General features: G+C 59.3%; 4 protein-coding genes and 1 pseudogene across 5 annotated transcripts; 3 read left to right on the top strand and 2 right to left on the bottom strand.

Moving 5' to 3' along the window:
• Positions 1 to 43: 43 nt before the first annotated feature.
• LRCH4 (leucine rich repeats and calponin homology domain containing 4) lies at positions 44 to 12,297 on the top strand. 2 transcript variants are annotated; one of them, XM_024745243.1, is made up of 18 exons: positions 44 to 403; positions 3,890 to 4,034; positions 4,183 to 4,309; positions 4,505 to 4,610; positions 8,252 to 8,388; positions 8,508 to 8,623; positions 8,764 to 8,863; positions 9,110 to 9,200; positions 9,297 to 9,373; positions 9,482 to 9,543; positions 9,651 to 9,767; positions 9,879 to 9,947; positions 10,041 to 10,141; positions 10,269 to 10,352; positions 10,575 to 10,660; positions 10,834 to 10,971; positions 11,064 to 11,141; positions 11,673 to 12,297. In XM_024745243.1, the coding sequence occupies exons 1-18, from the start codon at positions 184 to 186 to the stop codon at positions 11,868 to 11,870; spliced, it is 2,052 nt and encodes a 683-aa protein (XP_024601011.1). In that variant the 5' UTR covers positions 44 to 183; the 3' UTR covers positions 11,871 to 12,297. The 2 variants fall into 2 exon arrangements, with proteins under 2 accessions (XP_024601011.1, XP_024601012.1); XM_024745244.1 differs by lacking the exon at positions 10,269 to 10,352.
• On the bottom strand, positions 4,621 to 8,245 carry LOC112399857 (dihydrofolate reductase-like; annotated as a pseudogene).
• On the top strand, positions 12,245 to 13,375 carry LOC112399875 (uncharacterized; the record flags this gene model as incomplete). The annotated part of the gene is given in 3 exon segments (XM_024745275.1): positions 12,245 to 12,263; positions 12,449 to 12,780; positions 12,782 to 13,375. Coding segments are annotated over 3 exon segments (945 nt in total), but the record flags the coding sequence as incomplete, so codon positions are not given.
• On the top strand, positions 13,354 to 14,893 carry SAP25 (Sin3A associated protein 25). The gene is made up of 6 exons (XM_024745250.1): positions 13,354 to 13,525; positions 13,732 to 13,832; positions 13,921 to 14,027; positions 14,123 to 14,270; positions 14,347 to 14,444; positions 14,527 to 14,893. Exons 1-6 carry the CDS (start codon positions 13,380 to 13,382, stop codon positions 14,818 to 14,820), a joined length of 894 nt encoding a protein of 297 aa, XP_024601018.1. The 5' UTR covers positions 13,354 to 13,379; the 3' UTR covers positions 14,821 to 14,893.
• Positions 14,894 to 15,087: 194 nt separating this feature from the next.
• On the bottom strand, positions 15,088 to 18,199 carry LOC112399963 (insulin receptor substrate 1-like). The gene is given in 3 exon segments (XM_024745459.1): positions 15,088 to 15,423; positions 15,812 to 16,960; positions 17,071 to 18,199. Coding segments are annotated over 3 exon segments (1,686 nt in total). The 5' UTR covers positions 17,545 to 18,199; the 3' UTR covers positions 15,088 to 15,360.
• Positions 18,200 to 21,905: the final 3,706 nt, after the last annotated feature.

Raw genomic sequence — 21,905 nt, 5'->3', positions numbered from 1 at the left:
GTCTCCACCCCGCCGGCGGGTTCTGATTAGCCACTTCCGACGCGTCTCGGGATCCCGATTGGTCCGTCGGGTCCCTGAGCCCGCTTCCTCCCCCTGGAAGCGACTACGGCGGCTCCGAGGAGGGGGAGGGCAAGGAGGGACGGCCGGTCCCGTCAGTCAGGCAGCGGGAGCCGCCGGGAGCGGATGGCGGCGGCGGTAGCGGCCTCTCTCGCCGCCGGGGGTGAGGAGGCGGCGGCCACGACCTCCGTTCCAGGGTCTCCGGGTCTGCCCGGGAGCCGCAGTGCAGAGCGGGCTCTAGAGGAGGCCGTGGCCACCGGGACCCTGAACCTGTCTAACCGGCGTTTGAAGCACTTCCCCCGGGGCGCGGCCCGCAGCTATGACCTGTCAGACATCACCCAGGCTGGTGAGTGCACCCGGCTCCGAGCCCGGCCGGGACCCTCATTTACATAGCCCCGCCCCTCGCTTGTTTCTTCCCGGGCCCGGGAGTCTGGCCCGCCCCATCACCTGGCCGTCGGAGTTCTAGATTCTGCTGATTTGCATAAGTCTGCTACCACCCCCTCCCCACCTTAAGAACTACTAGACAATGAGCGCTTTTCTGGTTTGCACGGAACGCTCAAGAATCTCTGGCTGAGCGTCGTGAGCGCCCCCCTACCCCGCCCCGCTTCTCTTTATTTGCATATCTGCGCACCTGTAGAATGGTCCTGGCCCTCACCTGCTTGGCTCATTTGCGTGATCTCTTCAACCTCAGTTCTGATCGTTCCATAAAGCAGCCCTCACGAGCCCGCCCCCCCCATGACTCCTTTCTCTTTTTCCACTTAGTCTCCAACTCTTTCCCCTGTTCCACCAAAGATAAGAGCAGCCCCAGGCCCCCGCTTCCATGCGTTTGCCCCTGACAGCCCCAAGTTTCTGTTTCCTTTGATTGTAGTCCCGCCCCCTAAGGCCGCTGACTCTCTCCATTCTTCCCCCAGCCAGCCTGTGGGAAAAAAGCAAATCTCCCACCTCCCCCAACTCTTTTCTCCGCGAGCTCTTCCTCCTATTATCCCTGACTCCTTTATCTGCGACTCCTCCTCCTTCTTGCGTGTGTGAGGTCACTGTGGAGCCTGTGATCTCACAGAGACCCTAGAATTCCCATTTCAGTTTCTGCTTTCCCCACGGGGGAGGGACTTGAGGCAGCTGCTGAAAGGAAGGAAATCTTATCTCCCAGCTAGGAGTGCTGGGAAGCTAGAGACGGTCCAACTGTCCTTCCTAGTCCCCCACCCATAGGATCCCTCTAATCATGCTCCCTCCACCCTGGTGTCTGTTGATGGTAGGGTGCAGGGACTCCACTGTGACAAGTGAGTCAGGCCTCAGCTGCTCAGGAGGCAAACTCTGACCTTAGGCTGGCAGCTGGGGGGTGGGGATTGGAAGAGGGGTGGAGGACTGCATTCCCAAAGCCCCACCCCAGCCGAGCCCAGGATGGGACTTGGGGCTGGATGAGAGTGTCCGCCTGATGACAGTGCCCTGGGACTGCACTGCCCCCCCAGCAGGTGCCTGCTCACCTGCAAACACTCTAGTGGGCGCCGACGCACACTCTTTCCTCGACTGTTCTGGAGAGAACCAGTTGAAACCACTCCCCTTGTCTTGGGTTGCTAGGTAAACTCACTCGCCCACTCTTCGGCGAGTGAGTTCAGGGCAGCCGGGAGCCACTGCTGTCCCTCTCAGTCTCCCCGAGCCGCCTAACCCCCCAGCTCCAGACTGACCTCAGCAGCTGTGTGACACTTGCCGTCTGTTCCCTTTCCCCTCCCCCTTGCTTGTTTTTTGACAAAGACCAAATGTTATTCTTTACTTCCTTAGGGCTCTGTCTGTGTGAGTGGACTCCTGGGGAAAACTCCCGAGACCTCCCGGGCCCCCTCCCAGCTCCCACCCCCTCTCCGCCTCCTCCCCCAGCATTCCGGCTCAGGGTGCAGCCCGTCCTCCAGGGCAAGCGGGACAATCCCAGCTTCCTGAGAACCCCTCTCTACCCTGCTCTCCACACAGGAATCCTCAGTCCTTTCAGGGCCCAGGTTCTAGGCCAGGTGGGTCTCTCTCGTCCAGAACTCTCTCCTCCGGCCCCTCTCCCCAGGCAGGGTGCCTGTAGCTTGGGGTGGAAAGAGGAAGTGACAGGAACCCAGTCTGTTGCCCATACCCTGCTCTCCACACTTCCTTGCCCTTCAACCCTGACGGACTAAAAACTTCAGCTCTGCTGACTGAATCTTGTGGAACCTCTCCTCCTGCTTCCGCAGCTCTTTCTGAACCAGCGTTTTCCTTGCACGTGTGCTGTGGCGCAGGTCCCTGCTGTCCCTTGGACTCGGTCCCCGGGCCCCGATAGGAGGATGAATCCTGAGGTGGGGGGAAGGGCTGCTCTCACAAAAGAGAAGTGCAGCTCGTTCTCTCGCAGACCGCATCCTGTGCCTCCTGTGCACCGCTCCTCCAGCCCCGCTCCCTTCCGCTCACCCGCTCTGAGCTTTTGCCCCCGCTCCCTGGCCCACCCCAACACAGCTTGCCCTCCACCCCCCTCGTCCACATGCGCGTGCAGCACACACATTTGTGGATGCAGAGGAAGCGGGCAGGTGGAGGGGGAGGGCGGGAGGGCTGCATCTCATCCTCCCACCCTCTCTGGAACTGTCTTCTCCTGTGACAGGTCAGTTTTCTGTGCACACCAGGGCTGGGAGCAGAGAGGGCTCCTGGGGCGTCAGGCTGTCGTCCGCCCTGGTAAATACAGGGCCCAGAGACAGAACCTGACAGGTTATTTCTACTTCATTTCCTGTCACAAGACTCACTTCCTTGGGGGATATACCCCCGCTTCCCCTCCTCTCGGCTTTTGCTTGCGCCTCCGTGGAGAGGGCCCTCTAAGAAGCTCACCCAAGCTCTGTTCCCTGGGACTTCCCCAGCAGGCCCTGGGCCCCTCCCAATACAGGCTGGACAGAGGGAGCAGAGACCCGGGCTTGTAGCAGTCTAAGCAGTGAGAGCCTCCAGACTGGCAGGAACCCCGTACTGGACGCCTTGCACTGGTCTAGCAAGCCGCTGGTTGAGATAAAAGGATGGTAGTAGACTCTCCCGTCCTTTCCACCCTCTCCACTCCTCGCCCGTGCCCAAGACTCGAGGCAAAGGAGCTGGTCTGAAGTCCGGGTCAGCGAGAGAGGAAGTAGAAGCAGGCCTTTGAGAGTGGAAGAGGGCAGGAAGGAGGCCAGCTCTGAGGAAGGTGTGCCTGGGACTCCACCTCCCACCTCCGGCTTGGTCCACTTGCCTTTCCCTCCGGGTCCTTGGGAATCTGTGACTTCATAGTCCCTTGGACCTGGCTTGCTGATCCCAGGGACTGGTGAAAAACCAGTGGCCAGTGTCAGGTCTCTAGAGCCAGGCTGTAATAACCCTTGGTGGAAAATAGGTAGAGGTTGGGAGACAGGGCACCTAGGAGGGATGAGCTTTCTCGGTCGTGTCCCCCAGGGGTTGTTCATATTCTTACCTTGAACCTCCCAGCCCATCACCTTGCTAGTTCCTTTGGAGCACCAACCTTCTCCTATGACCTTTGCCTTCCACCTCTCCAGGCATCACAGAACAACAGAAACCACAAGAGTTATAGAATCCAGCCACCCTTACAGGATAGCCCTGCATTTGTGCGTTTGAAGATGGTGTTCATGGCTCGCCCCCCTCCCCCAAGTCTAGGCTTCTCCAGCCCAGAGACCCCAAGGCCTTTGCCTTCCCTTTGCCGCTCTGACTACGCTTGGAATGGGCTCCAGGTTACGGAAGGCTTTCTTCTCGCTCCAGAGGGTCCAGGTTTATAGGTCTGATTCCTTGGCTCTGGGGAAGTTCAAGGTCTTCCTGTCCAGGGCTGGGTCTTTGCAAGCTCTCCACTGACACTTGCTTCCCCTAGACCTGTCCCGGAACCGGTTCCCCGAGGTGCCAGAGGCAGCGTGCCAGCTGGTGTCCCTGGAGGGTCTGAGCCTCTACCACAATTGTCTGAGATGCCTGAACCCAGCCTTGGGGAATCTCACAGCTCTCACCTACCTCAACCTCAGGTAGGGAGGCAGGGCCACTGCAGGGTAGGGGGTGGTCCTTCTCGGCCCCAAGTACCAGTGCACGGCACCCTGAATGACCCTCCCGGTGAGCCTGAAAGGACAGCGCCATGCCTGGAAGGTGAGCCCACTGCCCTCCTCCCTCCCACAGCCGAAACCAGCTGTCATCGCTGCCGCCCTACATCTGCCAGCTGCCCCTGCGAGTACTCATTGTCAGCAACAACAAACTGGGGGCCCTACCTCCCGACATCAGCGCCCTGGGAAGCCTGCGGCAGCTCGTGAGGATGGGGAGCAGGGTGACAAGAGGGACTGATGAGCCAGGCACTAGGGACCTCTGGGGGGCGGGGGAGCGCAGGAAAAGGAGGGATGCACCCTAGGGGAAAAGCCGAGACTAAAGCAGGCGGCCAGGTCCAGGAGGTAGTTTCTGATGCTCGGGGTCTGTGGCTCCTTCCCTACTTCTTTCCTCATTCTAGGATGTGAGCAGCAATGAGTTGCCATCTCTCCCAGCGGAGCTGTGTGGCCTCCCTTCCCTGCGGGATCTAAATGTTCGCAGGAACCAGCTCAGCGCCCTGCCTGATGGTGAGGAAAAGGAAGCCCTGGAGGGGTGTGTGTCTGTGTGTGTGTCTGTGTCTGTGTATCTACCTTGGAGGAGTCACAGACAAGGAATCTTCAAGGAAAAATAATGCCTTAGTTGCCCAGGGTTTTGCAATGCATGAGACATGCTGTAAATTTTCTTTGCTCTTGACCAGCAACCCTCTGAGGCTGGCAAAGCATGGGTTATTAGCCGTGCTTGACAAATCTGGGGAAGGGCACAGGAAGGGGAGTCGTGAGTGCATCGGCGCCCTGTAGAATTTCACAGTCAAGAGGAGCCCTCAAGGTCACCCAGTGTCACCATTTAGCGCCCACGAAGCTCTCAAAGCCTGAGTCAGGTGAGGTCCTGTGCTGCCTCCCCAGAGATTCTGAGCCAGTGAGCTGGAGCTCAGGCAGCCCCATTTTAATGGGCTAATTGTGATGCACCCGACACTTGACAGCCTTTGCTGCAAAGCAGGCACACCTTCCTTTATTCAGCCAGCATTGTTGTGTGTGTGTGTTTCCTGTGTTTTAGGTGGGGAACAGGTAGATGTGAGTGACGTCACTCAGATCTGGGGCCAACTCTTAAGATTTAATGGCTCAATGGGGAGAGACAAGCAGAGGGAAGCGCTAGAACAGGAAACTTGGAAACTTAGCGCAGTAGGGGCTAGAGGGAGCCGTGTGGCTCTGCTCAGGGACCTGGGGAAGGCCTCAGTCAGCCCAGAGGTGCAGCAGGAGCTGACCTTTGAAGGAGAGTTCTCCATCCTTCTGCAACCCAGGCAGAAGCAACCCTGTGTGTAAAGCACGGAGGTCCAGCACAGACGTGGTTAGAAAGGCAAGCCAAGGCTAGGTGGGAAGGCTGGGGCCATGCTACCCATGGTTTCGAAGAACAAGAGAGGGGAGTCAGGTGGCCATCCATTTTCTCTAGGCTCCTCCCCCCCCCACTCCTTCTTTCCTTCTGAGACAGTAGGGGTACAAATAAGCATTTGATCACGGCGGAGAGCGCCGTAAAAGAGACCCCAGCAAAATGCCCTGGGGGCCCAGAGGAAGGAGCAATAAATTCCAACCTAGTGTTTAGAAAGATGTCATAGAAGAAATGACCCTTGAGCTGAACCTTGAAAGATGCGTGGACAGAAAAATGGGGTTCTCCTACCTGAGCAGACAGCATGTGGAGAGGCCCAGAACAAAGGGGGTTGTCTGATGTGGTGTGAGGGTGGGCAGCAAGGTGCGAGACATGGGTGGAGCCAGATCATGAACTCTTTAACCAGGGAGGGGTGCTTGACCAGAGAGCAGTGATTTTTTTCTTTTTTTTTTTCTTTTTCCCCATACATGAACATTTATTAAACATTTTTGAGTATTATACACAATTTCTTTCTTTTACTTAGCAATTTTTGGCATTTTCCTGTCAGTACTTCATTCTTTTTAACTGCTGTAGACGTTACATTTTATAGACATATTGGTTAGTTATTTCTTATTAATCAACATTTGGGCTGTTTCCAAGTTTGAAAAAAAAAAGTTGCAACAAATACTCTTGGGTCCATTTCTTTGTTCAGGATTAATTTCTAGAAGTGGAAGTTCTGGGTCCAAACCCAGAATATTTTGAATTTTAATTGATGTTGCTAACTTACACTCTAAAAAGGTTTGTACCAATTTATAAGGCAGAAAATGCTTTTTGTTTTTTTTTTGGATACTTAATCTGAATCTTTGCTAACGTGTTGGGTAAAACGTGTTTTAATTTTCATTTTTTAATTCTGTGAAGTTTAGTTTCTAACTTGCTAATTTTGGTTTCTAGCAATATTCATTCTCAATTTATTAGCTCTTTGAATTTTTAATTTTAGCCATTATGCTTGATATTAGATTATTCTTTTTTGTAAAGAGCAGCCAATTCTTGTTCTATCATTGTAACATCCCATACAATCTTACTGAAGATCAGAAACAAAGTTTTTTAAGGTCTCAGACCTTCTCCTTTAACCACCAAAAAGGTAGTCTTGTACCTGCCTCTTTACTATCCCTGTGGAATATCCTGGATTTTTCAACTTACTGACTCCTGGTCTGAGTGAAGAGAATTTTTTTCAGAAGTGTGATATAAAGTAATTCACAGTCCCTCTTTTGATCTGATTCTAATAACTGAATGCTAGCTCTTCTGTTTATAATCCATTTCTGACCTTGCACCCATCTGCCTAGCTCCTAGCTCTGTGGGCTCTGGTTTCAGCTCACGCTGCCGGGGCGCTCTCCCACTTCGGGCTGTCTTGGTAGACGTTCTGCCCCAGGCAGGTGCTGCTCACCTATTCTCGACTCTTGGTGGACATTCAGGAAGTTACAGCAAGAAATGTTTCACAGATGGTATCTGATACAGTCTAGTTAAGATTAATGGGGAATAAAAGTACTTTGCTTAGAAATAATTATCCACAGATCTAAAGTCAACAAAAGTCTCTACAACAAAAAAAACATAATTTTTTCGGGGGGAGGAGGAGGCTTGAAATAGATCAGAAAACACTTTCACATTAATTGTTCTTTTCATATACTTCAAAGTTGTACTTAATGCCTTTCTCCTCCTGGACATCAGAAGGAACACCTGGATATTCTGAGATAAGTTTATATTTTTCCAAATCGATTTCTGGAAAAAATGTGTCACTTTCAAATTCCTGCATGGTCCTTGTCACAAATACTGTAAGATGGCCTGGCTTGTTCGTGGCTTCCTTATAAACAGAACTGCCTCCCACTATCCGGACCATGTCCACTTTATTTGTTAATTCTGGTCGCTCAGTAAGTTTTAAGGCATCATCCAGACCTCTGGCAAGAAAATGAGCTCCCTGTGGAGGTTCCGTGAGTTCTCTACTGAGAACTATATTAATTCTGTCCTTTAAAGGTCAATTCTCTGGAATGGAGAACCAGGTTTTCCTACCCATAATCACCGAATTCTGTTTCCCTTCTACTGAAGAGGTTGTGGTCATTCTTTGGAAATACTTGTATTCGTTCCTGAGCGAGGGCCAGGGCAGGTCCCCGTTCTTGCTGATGCCCATGTTCTGGGACACAGTGATGATGCAGTGTAGCGGATGAACCGTGATAGCGGCAGAAAACACTTCCGAGCTAGCACGTCACACTGACACGGGGATTACCTGCCAGCTTGGCGTGAAATTTTTCAGAGCAGTGATTTTTATTCTTATGTGTCTCGGGGCACCACTAATCCAGCTGTGCCTTTCTGAGAAGTGGAGAAGGGTACCCTCTCCTGCGGGTGGGCCAGGGCTTGGCTAGTGGAGGCTGTACGGTCGCAGCAGCCCCTCTCCCCGTGCCTTTGTGCACGGTGCAGCCCGCTCACCCGCAGAAGCCCCGCCTGCAGATCCTGGAAGGCTTTTGAGCAACGCGGTGGCACAGCTTGGTTTGGGCCCTGTGACGGACACTTGAGAAGGAGGAAGTGGCGGTGGGGTGGGAGGACAAGGCGAGGGAAGCACGTGGGGTGGGCAGCAGCCGAAGTTGGTCTGAGCGGGAAGAGGAGCAGGGAGGTGGGTCCTGGGGAGTGCCCTCAGCCAACCAGGGCGGAGGCGCGGCGGCCCCAGGGGTGACCCACTAGCCAGAGCAGGGGGCAGAGGAAGTGAGCACAAGGCCCCGCCCCGGGGCATGCTTCTAACTCTTCCCTCACCCACCGCCAGAGCTGGGAGACCTTCCTCTTGTCCGCCTGGATTTCTCCTGTAACCGTGTCTCCCGCATCCCGGTCTCCTTCTGCCGCCTCAGGCACCTGCAGGTCATTTTGCTGGACAGCAACCCCCTGCAAAGCCCGCCTGCCCAGGTGAGGACGGCCCGAGAATGGGCAGGAGTTGGGGGCACAGGTCCCTTCGGTAGCCAGGCAGGATCTGGGAGGCCCCCCTCTCTTCCCCTAACTACCCCCCCATGCGCCTCCACATCTAGATCTGCCTGAAGGGGAAACTTCACATCTTCAAGTATTTGTCAACAGAGGCTGGGCGGCGCGGGGGGTCTGCACTGGGGGACCTGGCCCCTTCCCGCCCCCCGAGTTTCAGCCCCTGGTAAGTTCCAAGTGGGAAGGAAGGAAGCCCCTGGATACTTAAACCCCTTCCTAGCACCAGGGACCCCATGGTTTCCGGAGGGCGGATGACGGGGTTGCTGCCCAGAATGGAGCTGACCAGCTCTCCCTGGCTGGCCCCAGCCCCGCTGAGGACTTGTTTCCGGGACGTCGGTATGACGGAGGGCTGGACTCAGGCTTCCACAGCGTTGACAGTGGCAGCAAGAGGTGGTCTGGAAATGAGGTAAGGGCCTCCTTTCCAAGGATCATGGGGGATCTCAGCCCCAGGGGAGAACCTCTGAGCCGGGACCTTTCGCCTTCTACCTCTGAAGCTCAGAGTGACTGGTGATGGCTGGAGTCCTCTTCCTTCGCTCGCCCAAGTATCTCGCGGTGAAGGGCTGGCTCAGCAGCAGAGCCTGGGGCCCTGAACCCCATGGGCCCCGGGACTCCAGAGAGGCTGTCTCCTGTCTCTGCATTTCTGCATTTACAGTCAACTGATGAATTTTCCGAGTTGTCGTTCCGGATCTCAGAGCTGGCCCGGGAGCCTCGGGGACCCAGGGAGCGGCGGGAGGATGGCTCTGGTGTGTAGTGGGGTCACGGGCTGGGGGCCAGGGGGCGGGGCATAGACGAGGGCCTAACGCCCGCATCGGCTCGCCGATGCGCACTGCTCTCTCCAGCTGACGGAGACCCTGAGCAGGTTGACTTCATCGACAGCCACGTCCCTGGGGAGGACGAAGAGCGAGGTGCTGGCGAGGTGAGGGGAGCCCGCGTCCACCTGTCCATCCACCATGAGAGAGCTGGAGGAGGGGAGCCAGTGTAGGCTCGGGGAACCCCCTCAGCCCCTCTGCTGTTCTTTCTTCAGGAGCAGCGGCCACCAGAATCGAGCCCTGTGACAGGGGATGGGGAGAGGGCACCAAGCAGCAGGTACCCGGAGCCACCTGAGGCGGCGCCTCCTCCCTTTACTGCATCGCCCTCCCTCCTGTCCTCTCCTCCGGCCCCGCTCCACCTCTCAACCTGCCTCTGCCCCGCAGGCGGGAGGAGCCGGCAGGGGAGGAGAGGCGGCGCCCAGACACCTTGCAGCTGTGGCAGGAGCGCGAGCGGCGGCAGCAGCAGCAGAGTGGAGTGTGGGGTTCCCCAAGGAAGGACAGGTGTGGGCGTGGGAGCAGCTGCCCTGGCGGTGAGGCCTCCTGAGCTTCCCTGCCTCTCGGGGTTGGCGGAGCCCCGCCTGGCACTGCTGACCCCACACCTTCATTTTCTAGTTTTCCGAAGCTGGGGGTCAGGGCTCCTGGCGGGGTTGCTGCCGCCTCGTCAGCTCAGGCCACCTACAAGTATGTGTCCTCCTGGACCCCGCCTCCCTCGGTCCTCGCCTTACACGCCCTTCCCCTGAGCATCCCTTCGATTCCCCTTCTGTCTCTCCTCAGCGGCACGCCCAAGTCCAATGCCACCCAGCTGGGAGCTTCGGGGGGGCAGGGTGCTCCCGCCCCCGCCTCCACCCAGGAGCCACTTCCTACAGCAGGACCAGGTGGGACGGCGGCACTGGGAGGAGGGTGCGGGCCTGTGTAGGTGAGGGGGGGTTGAGACCTGGTGGCCTGAGGGAGGAGTAGGACACTGAGGGGATGCTTCTCCTGCCCCCTGGCTCCGGCCCCCAGCGACCGCACCTGCTCCCCGGCCGCTCAGCTCCATTCAGAGACCAAACAGCTTCCTCTTCCGTTCTTCCTCTCAGAGCAGCTCAGGTGGGTCTTCCCTCCTACCCAGTACCAACCCGGTGCTAATCCAGCACTAATCCCGGCGCTAGGGCCGTCCCTTCTGGCCTGGGAGTTCTCTGGTCAGTTGTCCCATTGTGTTGAAAATCCCACAAGCGCAGAGGCAGGTGATGTGGGTGCCAGACCCTGCGACCGGGCTGCAAAGTCGATGGTGCGTAGTGGAGGCGGCCCCACACCCTCCTCTCTCTCCAGGCCCTTCCTCACCAGACTCTGTCTTGAGACCTCGGCGATCCCCCCAGCTTTTGGACGAAAAGGAGGTGATGGCTCAGCTGCGCCAGGTATGAGAGGTGGGATCTGCGTGGGTGGAGCCTGGGCTCCGCGTGGTGCCTGGAGGTTCCCGGCTTCCCTCAACAGCCTTTTTGCCTACCCTGGTACCTCCCCTGAGACGGAAGGGGCAGGAGGGCGTTCCCTGCTGACCCTGACCTCTCCCCCTCCTTCCCCTGCCTCCCAGGTGCTTGAGTCCCAGCTGCAGCGGCCCCTACCCGAGGACCTGGCAGAGGCTCTAGCCAATGGGGTCATCCTCTGTCAGCTGGCCAACCAGCTGCGGCCCCGCTCCGTGCCCTTCATTCATGTGCCCTCACCTGCTGTGGTCAGTTGGGGCCCAGGCAGGAAATAGGGGTTGGGACGGGGCCTCCTGGGGCCTCCCCCTTACTCTCTTTTTCCTTTCTTACCCACCCCCAGCCAAAACTCAGTGCCCTCAAGTCTCGGAAGAATGTGGAGAGTTTCTTAGAAGCTTGTCGAAAAATGGGGGTGCCTGAGGTATGGGGGTGTGTTCTCAGGGGCGCAGGGCTGGTCTCTCCTATAAAGGGTGCAGTGTCCTGGGCTCAGCGGGGCACCCTGCGTGGATGGCAGGGTTCCATTCACGGGGCGTGTCTGCTTCTCAACAGGAAGCACATCTGCCAGCCCCTGTCCCGCACGTCTCCCCTGCATGCCTCCCTTCCCGCACTCCGCATGCTGGCGTGGCTCTGGCCCTGGCACGCATGCCTCCCTTACCGCACTCCGCATGCTGGCGTGGCTCTGGCCCTGGCACGCATGCCTCCCTTACCGCACTCCGCATGCTGGCGTGGCTCTGGCCCTGGCACGCATGCCTCCCTTACCGCACTCCGCATGCTGGCGTGGCTCTGGCCCTGGCACGCATGCCTCCCTTCCTGCACTCCGCATGCTGGCGTGGCTCTGGCCCTGGCACATGAGGGCAGGGGTGGGAAGGATTGTCCTGCTGCTGCTGCTGCTGCTGCTGCTGACGTCTTTTGTCCTTTGTCCTTGTCCATCTGTCCTACTCTCCCTTCCCAGGCTGACCTGTGCTCGCCCTCGGATCTCCTCCAGGGCACTGCCCAGGGGCTGTGGACCACCCTGGAGGCTGTGAAGCGGGCGGGGGGCAGGTACCCCCCGCCCCTCTGGCCCCCCTCTGGTCTGGGAGGCTTCATCCTCTTCTACGTGGTCCTCATGCTGCTGCTCTGTGTCATCTACACTCGGCTCCTGGGTTCCTAGGACCTGAAGTCACCCCTTCCCCTACTCCCTTGCCCTACTTCTATTTATAAGACTCCTGTGCAAACCCCCTTCCCCGCCGGTGGTGCCTTCAGCCCCTACCAAAGACACTAGTGAACCCCCCTCCCCTCATAAACACTGACCTCAGAGGCCCCACTCTGGTGCCCCCAGACCCTGGGCCCCCAGCCTCTGGCCACCCTCCTGTAGCCCCTCCCTATTCAGTGCTGATGGTGCCTTTTAAGTCCTCTCCCTGCCCTGCCCTCTGCTTCCCTAGAGGGTGGGTCTTATCCTTCCTCCTTGCACCATCCCCCCCCCCCAGCTGCTATAGGGGGCTAAATTATCTATATTTTGTAGAGAGAACTCTATATTTGTAGGGGATGCAGGGACCCAGCCTGGGTCTCTGTCTCTTGTATAAATTGTACAGACTGTGGCTGCCTGTGTGTGTGTGTGTGTTTGCGTGTTTGCGTCTGCTCCTGCTGTGACGGGGGCCCATCCCTGGCCGTGTCTCCTGGGCTCTATGTGCCAGCTTGCCTACTCCAGCATTTCCCTCTGGAAATGGCAGGTCTGTCCTTCCCTCTGAGCCTTGGCCCCCTGTGTCATCTCCCTTCTGTTATCCTCTGGCAGCTTCCTTGCATCTCATTTGTCCCCAAGCCATGTCCAGGGTGCCCTTGACCCTTGCCTGCTACATTCTGTTAGCTTCCTTTGCCCAGGCTCCTTTAGGGTGTCTCCCACCCTACAGCTGAGAGGAGGAGGTGACAAGGGGAACTTAACCTGGGCCCCTCCCTGTAGGAGTCCCTGTGCCAGCCCCACCACATCCTGGAAGAGGAGGGGGCCCCGGGAAGGGGCCTCCCCTACATCGCTGCTGTCATCCATGCACTGCTGGAACGGCCTTAGGGGTTGAGGTCGGGGTGCAGGGGCCCGACCCGGCGGGAACCCCAGGAACAGAGAAGACAGCCACACCTGGGCTCTGCTCTCTAGTGAGGACTGGTGAGGGCGGCCTCGGGCCTGGCCCTGTGCCTCGGGCACCTGTCTGCCCGGGAGCTTGGAAGCAGGCTGGCCCAGCAAGGCGCGAGGCCGCCTCTGGGCGTGGTCGAGGGTCTGGGATGGAAGACTGGGGGCTGGGTGTCGTGTCACGTGCAATAAACGGAAGCCGGAAGCCCTCTAGGTTGCCCCTTAGCTGTGTGTGTGTGTGCCTGCGAACGAGAGCGGTGCGTGCCGGGGACGGTGTAGCCTCACACGTGCGGGCGCCGCAGTTCCCTCTGGCCGTTTTCACCCTTCCGTGCGCCCCCGCCGTCCGCGCCGCCAGGGGGCGCTCGCGGGCTCCCGGCGGGACCGTGCGCCACGTGGCCCGGAAACGCGCTGGACGCCTGCGCCGCGAAGCCTTGCGAGGTGGGCCGCAAGCTGGGCGCGCAGGGCAGCGCGGGCCGCTGAGGGAGGTTGCGCCCGAGTGGGAGCCGGGAGGTGCCAGGCGGGCGGCGCGGGGCCCTGACCTGCCCTCTCCGTGGACGCGGCATGTTGCCCTGGACCCCCCGGCGGTGGGGCGCGGGCGAGGAGCAGGCGCCCGAGGAACAAGGCCCCTCGGCGGGCAGCGACCCCGGCCAGGCCTGGGACTCTGGAGAGGAAGCCCTGCGGGAGCCAAGAACAACCCCACAGGACAGGTGAGGGGCGCTGCCAGCGGCATTTGGGCAAAACCCGCGGGGGCCCACAGTGTGAGATCTCAGTTGTCCCTAGTAGTGAAGAAAGGGTATGATCAGTCTCCCCGCACCGGGCACCCTTGGCCCGGCCTTGGAAGTATTCAGACTTGGAGCAGGGAGGTGATTGCGGGAGGCTGTGACCGAAGCATCTCAGTACCGCCCCTTCCCAGTCCTCAGCCCTGGTTCCGAAGGCCTTCCTGGACCCGGAAAGAGCAGCAGCTGCCTCGGCCGCCCCCAGGCCTGGCTGCCGAGCGGTCACCGGGAACCCCAGGTAGGTACAGGGTCCTGATATCTTTACCCCCAAGACCCTTTTACCGACTCCTGAGCCGATTTTAATCTCCAGTCCTCCCCCCGCCCAGTTCCCCTACCCCCCCAGATGACCTGGGAGGTGGCCCCGTCAAGGATGACCCTGCTGGCGCCACAGGACCCCAACTGTGAAGCTAAACCGGGACCTCAGCTGGTGTGGGTGAGTTGGGGGTACCTGTGGCACCAGCCTCGGGTGGGGCAGGGATGCCTTGGGAGGGGGCTGAAGCTCCAGGAATCTTTCCCATCCCTCCACAGGGGCTCAGCTGTGAGTCAGGCACCTCCTTCTCAGGCCGGACCTTGCGCCATCCCTCATTCTGCCCTGTGTACGAGGCAGCCTCAGGCAGAGGCCTCAGGCCCAGTCTAGCAGGACGTCAGAGTGGAGAGCAGGTGCCCAGGGATGCAGGTATGGCCCTTGGTTCCCTCAGGCTCCGCGGAGAACCAGTGCAGCGCTGGCCACCCTAGCAGCTTCTCCTCCCCAGGGTTCCCGGTGACGTGCTGTGAAGACGTCTTTCTTTCTGACCATCTGCTGCCCTGTGGGCAGCGTGTTCCCCTGTACCTGTCTCAGGCCCGTCAGCAGGTGAGCGCTCTTCGTGCCCTGGCCTCACCCCAGCCTTCACGCAGGGCTCGGGGGGAGACCCTTGCCTCTCCTTTCTCCTCAGGTGATGGGCTCTCTGAAGCTGCTGCTCCCACCCCCAGTCATGTCCCCCAGGGTCCTCCCCGCTCCATCCTCTGGCTGCTCCACCGCCTGGCTCAGTGGGCCTGAGCTGATCGCCCTCACTGGCCTCCTGCAGATGAGCCAGGGGGAGCCAAGACCCAGCTCCCCGGGGGCTCCCATGCCCCCTGCTGGCCCCCCAGACCCTGCCTCTGACCACCCAGGTGCCAGTGGTGGCCAGAGCTGTTCTCACTGCATGGACCCATCTCTCCCACGGGCCCCAGACAGCCAAGGTCCATAGCCCCTCTGGGGGAGAGTGGGCCCCTTACTTCCCCAGGCAGGTTCTGTTGACAATAAACAGTGTTGGTTTGCAAACAGGCTCCTTGTGGCAGATAGCAGAGTGGGGCGAGGAGGCAGGGATAGGGTCTCTTCTTCCACCACGGCTTTGATTGCTCTCCCCTCAGATTCTTGTTACTCATTTCCCTTACAGTCAGGCAGGGGAATCCATGGACCTAGACTTTTCCAGGCTCACCCAGCAGGGAAACTTTAATGGGGGTGGGGTGCACAGTATAGATCCCTAGACTAGATTAAGTATATTAGAAGCAAGGACTCCATCAGTTCTGCCAGGCCCGGGAGAAGGAGAATTGTGTGAGCACATAGTTGGTGTTGGGAGAGGCAAAGTAGGGGGTAGGGGGTGTCATCACTTTGGGAAGGCACCTAGTGTAAGATACCTGTTGCTCTCATCCTTCTTGCTCTGGGGTCCCAGGAGTTCAGCTGACACCAGGCAAACACAGCAGGTGTGTGTGGGGGGGGGAGGGGTAGATCTCTGTCTTCGTGGTCGTCATTGGAGGCAGGGTGTGGGGCCAAGGCTGACTTGAGACTCTGGAGCGATGCTGCAGGAACTCTGTGGGGAAACAGAGGGTCAGGGCTTTGGCTGAGAAGGTCCAGAAATTTGTAGGGGTTTTGTTTTAAGGGGGGAAGAGTTCTAGAATTTTCTCCCTTAAAAGAATCCAACTTCTTGGGGAACCTCCTCCCGAAGACTTCACAGGCGCCACAGTTGGAAGGGGCGGAGCCCTTAGGCAGCCCGTCCTAAGGGGCAGCTCAGCGCTTCTGCTGGTCACACGTCCTAGGGGACATCTGGGCTGTAGAGCCTCTCCATCGGGCGGAAGGGGATTGTGGGGTTTAGCAGGGTGGGCAGGAAGGCATTCTTAACTTTGCCCTTTTTTCTTTCTCCATTCCCGTCTGTCTCTCCATCCATCAGCTATACCCAGGGGCCACGGGGGTCTCCTCACCGGGGCCTCCCCGAGGTTCTGGAACTCGATGTGTGCGTAGCTGTGTGGGCGGTGCCTGGCCCCGGGGGCGTCGCCTCGCACCTCCAGGGGAGGGACCAGGTCCAGGTCTACATAGTTGAGGCCGCTGTCAGGGGGCTCGGGGATGTCAGTGCCCATTCCTATGTAGTCGGCGGCCGCGTACACAATGCACACGTACTCCCCGGCTAACTCTGACGGCGGCTGCAAGCAGCGCTGAGCCCCTGCGGGTCCCCAGTCGTCTCCCACGCCTAGATGAGGGCCTTGGAGCCCGGGTCCAGGCTCCCCAGCCCCAGGCCTGTAGGAAAGAGGCAAGAAGCTCGAGGAAAAGGACCGTGGTGCACAGAGGCTCATGGACACATATTCAGTGACCCCTCCATCCTGGAGCAGCTGGTGGGAAGTGGCTTTGGCTGAGGCAGGAAGGCCCGGGGTTGCCATCACCACGTAGCCACTGGTTTGGCCGCCCCCCATGGGCTCGTAGTCACTCCTGGCTCCCTTGGTTATGTAGACCCCGCCCAGCTCCAGCCCCTCGGGGTGTGAGGCTGTTGCCCCCGGCCTGGCCAGGGTCTTGAGGGTTGCTTGCTCGCTTCTCTCACTCAGGCGTCCCAGACGGTACAGGCCGCTTGATTGGGCCGCAGAGGCTGGGGTCTCATAAGATCGAGGGACAGAGGGTGTGGAGGCACTTGTCGGGGGCTTTCTTGGCAGTGGCTCAGCCCTGCCACCAGCACCACTGTCCCCGATTCGTTTCATGGCGGTCAGGACAGTCTCGTGAATGCTTTGGGCCACGACGGTGTCGGGCGCCTGTAGCCACAGCTCCCCGGGACCCGTGGGTGCCGAGCGGCCAAGCTCCAGGAAGAAGAAAGCGTCGGCATGGCCACAGCGGCGCACGCTGAGCAGGGACAAGCGCAGGGCCGGCGGCGGAGATGGCCGGGAGGCCCTGGAGCTTCTGCCCCCGGGCTTCCGCAGCAGGCTCAGTACCCCGGAACCCAGGCACAGGCAGTAGTCGCCGCTGCCCAGGCCTCGTGCCCGCCCCAGCCCCTTGGGCCGCAGCGTCACGGGCCAGACGTCCTGAAACGGAGCGAGGATCCAGGCCCCAGGGTCCTCGTGGGAGTCGGGACCTGGAGAGACAATGGTCTGGTGATAGGGGATCCCGGGCCGGCAGGCTGGATTCACTGTGGCCCGGGAACTGAAAACGTGTAAACCCTTCACGTTTGGTCTTGATTTCGGAGACCTGGGGAAGGGACAGACTATGTCTGGAGCAGGGCGCTGTACCACGCCTGCTGCTCCGCCTCGCTGGCCGCCGCCACGCCCAGGCTGCGGTCGCGCGTGTACAGGACGATCAGGTGTCGCTGACGCGCGTCCACGCGCTTACTGATGGTGCACGCGCCCTCCAGGCTCACGCTGAACTTGGGCGGCGCTCGGCCGGCGCGGAACTTCTTCTCGCTCTCGTAACACTCGAGGCGCTGCGGGTAGGCGCGGAGCACAAAGAAGCGGCGGCTCTGGGACTTCTGCTTCCGCAGGTGGCCGCAGAGCCGCACATCAGCCGGGCAGGCCCAGGGCCGCGGCGGACCCAGGGCCATGTCGGCCGACTCGAACTCCGGGGTCGTCGTGGGGCCTCCGGGCTTCATCCCGGACCCAAAGCAGTAAAGTGTCCGGAGCAGGGGCTGGGACGGCAGAGGTGGGGTAGACGCAGCGGCCCCCGGAGAGGGGGGCGGCATCCTGACAGGCGACCACCCGTCTTGGTGCCCAGCGTCTTTCCCCCGACTCCCGACTTGAAGTTTGGGGCAGGGGGTCCGCACCGTGTGCCCCAGTGGCTGCCCGGTGGCCTGAGACACCCGAGCCTCCGACAGACTCTGAGGCTTGACCCCTGCGCCTCCCGTCGCCTCCTCTCCTGTCCTCTCCCCTCCCTCCCAGCGCGGATCGAGCCGAAGTCCCCACCCCTGCGAGGTTAACCCTTGCGCGCCCCGGAGCTGGACGCCGGGCGGTGGGAGTGGAGTGTGAGTGGGGAAATCCAGGAGAGGCGGCCTCCGCCTCACCCCACCCCGTGTCCTGGGACTGGGCTTTTGCAGGGGCGGGAGTGGGGTGGCGTATCTACTGGTCTGAGCTGCCGGCCGGCCGAGAAAGCGGCGAGGTGAGGCGAGTGTGCGTGGAGCCACGTCTGTGGTGACCGCGCTGGTGGCGTCTGCAGTCCTAGAGGTGAGCGGGCCACTGAGCCGGGCCACCCTTACAGTGGCACCCCCTTCCGGCCTCTGCCACTCCCCACTCGGAATGGTGTCTCCTCTTCCCACCCAGGAGTGGCTCTGTTCTTTGCCTTCCCAAGTAATCCCAGGAGCCAGGGCTACGGAGCACTGGCCTATGCTGATCTTGGAGGAGATGGAGGTTCAGTTTCTCTGCGGGGTTGGGGCCATAGGAGGTGTCTTGGGGTAAGTTAACTTCTGGATCGGTCCCTGTGCACAGACCATACCCACCAGGGTTCCAGTCAAGTGGCACTGAAGGAGAGCCAGTAGAGGAAGAGACTCTCAGGGGCACTGCCCTCTTGCTGCACCATTGCCCTCAGCCCCTTCTCACCACATCTGTTCAAAAATAACGCTGCCCAGGCCAGCTGAAGGCTCTGATCACAGAAGTGCAGACTCTCTGCACTGGCGGACGTACCCTTTGCCCCTTGCATCCCGGGAGGCTTGAAATGGGGTTGGGATTCAGACGTTTTTACACCCCACTTCTGATCCTTCCAAGGACCACTGACTCACGTTGGGGGCGATGGCGCCGGTCAGTGCACACTCTGTGAGACAAACCGGTAGTTGACACATGGGTGGGGGCCTTAGAGGACCTTATGATTTCACTGTCACGGCAAGTAGGACACCTACAGTGGAGGAGCTGAGGATTTGGGAGAGGGCAGCTGTGGCCCCTATTAAAGATGGTACCTGGGGAGGAGCGCCTTCAGGTGAGTTAGGAGCTGTACCAGGAGTACTGAGGCAAGGCCACTTGGTTCTTTTTCTCCGGCTAGTCCAAGGGCCAGGAAAGCCTGAGTAGGAAGGGCTGGGCTTCCCACCCCGGCTCCTCCACTTCCCAGGCGTGGGAGGAAGGGGTTGGTCTATGAGCTGGAATACTGGAAAAGCCAACAGTGCGTGCGGTGTGCAGGAAGGCTCAGATTCTTGAACGCCCTTTAAGGGTCATGCTGAAAGTGTGATGCAGGGCACCACCTGGCATCATGAGGATGGGCATCTGGCCAGCAGGCAGCAGCGCCCAGGTTCTGCTCCAGGTGCCCGCCCACCCCCACCCCGGTCAGCCAAAGCCTCTCCAAGGTGCCAGAGAGGTGGCGGCAGCTCAGGTGGTGCACGTGGGCCAGCGGCAGCCTCCACCGTTGATGGGTGTTGGCCAGGGAGAGGCAGGTATGTGAGAGATCCTGAAGTGGACACCAGAAGTATATTCAAGGTCATAGCCTCCAGTGTGGCCTCAACATATGCGCCATGGAGAAGTGGCAGGGACACAAAAGACATCTGCAGGCCTTTCCCCTTCCTAGTTTTGGTGCTGCCTTGAGGAGCAGGGCACCCATGGGGGCCACGTACCTGCTGTGCTCCTGCCTGGAGCCTTACTCCCCAGGTTTGATTTGAAGCTACGCACAGGAGGGTCTCTTCACATCTGCTCCTTCCCGCTCCCCACCAACCAGTCCACCTTGGAGCACCCCAGTCCTTGCGAAATCACAGCCGCTGTCACAGAGACCAGCTCCAGACGGCCTTGTGTCATTGAACCCCTAAATGCTGGGTAAAGATAAAGCAGGAAGCAGCAGGGATTGGAGCACCTGGGCCCTGGACAAGCAAACCTGGTCGAGTGGGTTGGTAATCAATGCCAGGTGATTTAGCCTGCTGGGTACCAGGAAAAGCCTGGAGCCAAACGACTGACTTAATCAGTTGCCCTGGCAACAACATTGCCCTTGGCTCTACCCAGACAAGATTGATTTGAGCCTGTTGCCCTGGTAACTCGTGTTGCTCCCCCGGGACAGGAAGTAACAGAACTTCAGCTCTGTTGGGTGAGAACACCTCCCCCAACCTGAGGAGGTCCACCTGTGCATCCCACTGCCAGGTGCAGGGCAGCAGTGGGATGGGCTCTCCACATTCTAAGTGCCTATGGAAGACTCTTGTTACCAAAGGGGAGCCCCCAGGAAGGAAGCTGGGGCACTAGGGCCAGGCTCTTCCCGTGTGCCCCTCTCTCCTCCCTCCAGGTTCTCACTCCTCTGGAGGGGTCTGCAGGGACAGCGCCAGCCCCTTCCTCCATCGGAGAGCTTGACAGAGGTCCTGGGCACTGGCTCCTGCTTCCTCACCCGCAGAGGCAGCCGCCAGTGACCTGCTGAAGGCTGGGGTCAAGCCAGAGGACTGTTGCCTGCAGAGCACTGTCACAGCATTGGCCAGGGGGACATGAGCACTTGGTCAGAAGCCTGGTGGCAGTCTGGGTGAGTCCTTCCAGCCCCATGGTGTGGGTCCAGATTTGTAACCACCAGGCAGGGCCTGCAGGGAGGCCCTGGGCGACGGGGCGGGGGAGCACAGCCCAGTCATTTAGACATTTCCTGAGGCCAGGGATTCTTCCATCTTTGCTGCCTGCCTGGAGAGAGGACGCCGGGCGGAGGCAGCACCAGGCTGTTCCACACCGAGAGGCAGCTGCGGTCCCGGCCTCGGCCTACGCCCTGCGAACTCTTGATTTTTCTGCCCTGGAGTTGGACGCTGACCCGTTGTAACTTCTCTGACTGGTCATCCTGCCCTGGCCAGTGAGCTGGTGGGGGTCCATGTCGGACAGAGTGACTGAGAAGCGTGGAGGGGGGACTGCAGGGAGGTCCTGCGCCCAGGCACTGAGCAGTTGAGATCCCTGGGAAACAGCGGCAGTGTGACTCAAACAGTAAGAAGCACTGCAGCTGCTGGTCCTTTAAATCTCACCTCCAAACCTCAGTGTTTTTGGTTAGGAAAGGAGGCGCCAGGGAGCTGGGGAAAAAGCCTCCTCCTCCCCCTCCTTCTCCACCACAAGATTCCAGCTTCCCTCCCGTCCCTGGCTCTGAGCAGAGAATGGGGGAGACACAGATAATCAAGGGTGACAGAGAATACCCAGGGAAAAAAAAAGATGGTCCACCCTGGGAGCGCCACCAGGAGATGGAAGGAGAGTAGAGGCTGGAGAACGGGAACCACAGACACAAGACAGGATGGGGACTGAGCCCTGGGAAGGTGGGGAGGCCACGCCTGGCTGCGCAAAGAACAGCAGCTGAAGGTATTTACAGGAAAAATCCTCAAAGTAAATCAGCGATAAGACTGTCCCGGCCTCTCCTTGCTGTCAGGTTAAAGGTCATTGGGTGGAAAGACTCAGAGGAATCCCAAGAAGGGAAGACTGAAGGGGCCAGGGTTCCCAGGCAGCCTTAGGAAAGGGAGAGGCGCTCACAGCAGGGCTGAGTTCGGGGCCTCTCCTCCCCAGGTGAGGTGTCTAACCCAAGCCAGCTGTCTTGTTACCACACACACAGCCTAGACACTGTTGACACAACATCCCCAGGTGGCAAGGGTCTGGGGAGGGGCTGAGGAGGCAGCTGACCTGGGACAGCTGGACTTTGACTAGGCCCTGCCCGACCCTCATGCCGGGTCCTCCTCTGCACCCCCTCCCCCGCTCCCTCCACTGCTAAAACTGGACTCCAGTTCAGACAGGGACTGGCTCTGTCCTTGGCGAACAGCAGCATGGGCACTGACCCAAGCAGTCACGTTGACTGACATGAGGCCCCTCAAGCTGGCCCAAAGCAAGACCACGAGAGCCATTTTTTTTCTTTCAAATGCAGTTCTTTTCCAACATTGCCTGCAACAGCTTTGGTGCAGAGATCTGGGGCCAGGGGGAGGAGCGGGGGAGGCACAAGGGAAAAAGAAAGGAAAAAAAAAAAAAGCCAACTGCACAAAGCCTTTCTCTGGAAAAGCCCAGGCTCGGGGTGGTCGAGAAGTGTGCCTCCTTCCCCACCATCCCCTGGAGCTCTGGCTTTGCGAGGCACAGATCCCATTCCCCGTGTGAAAGAGCTGTCTGGGAGAGGAAGAATGGCTGCATCTGGATACGTATGTGTATG

This window comes from Neophocaena asiaeorientalis, unplaced genomic scaffold (assembly GCF_003031525.2).
Source record: "Neophocaena asiaeorientalis asiaeorientalis breed wild unplaced genomic scaffold, Neophocaena_asiaeorientalis_V1.1 scaffold461, whole genome shotgun sequence".
NCBI classification, from domain to species: Eukaryota; Metazoa; Chordata; class Mammalia; order Artiodactyla; family Phocoenidae; genus Neophocaena; species Neophocaena asiaeorientalis.
Note: the sequence above shows the minus strand (reverse complement) of the source record. Positions and strands in the feature narration are given on the sequence as shown.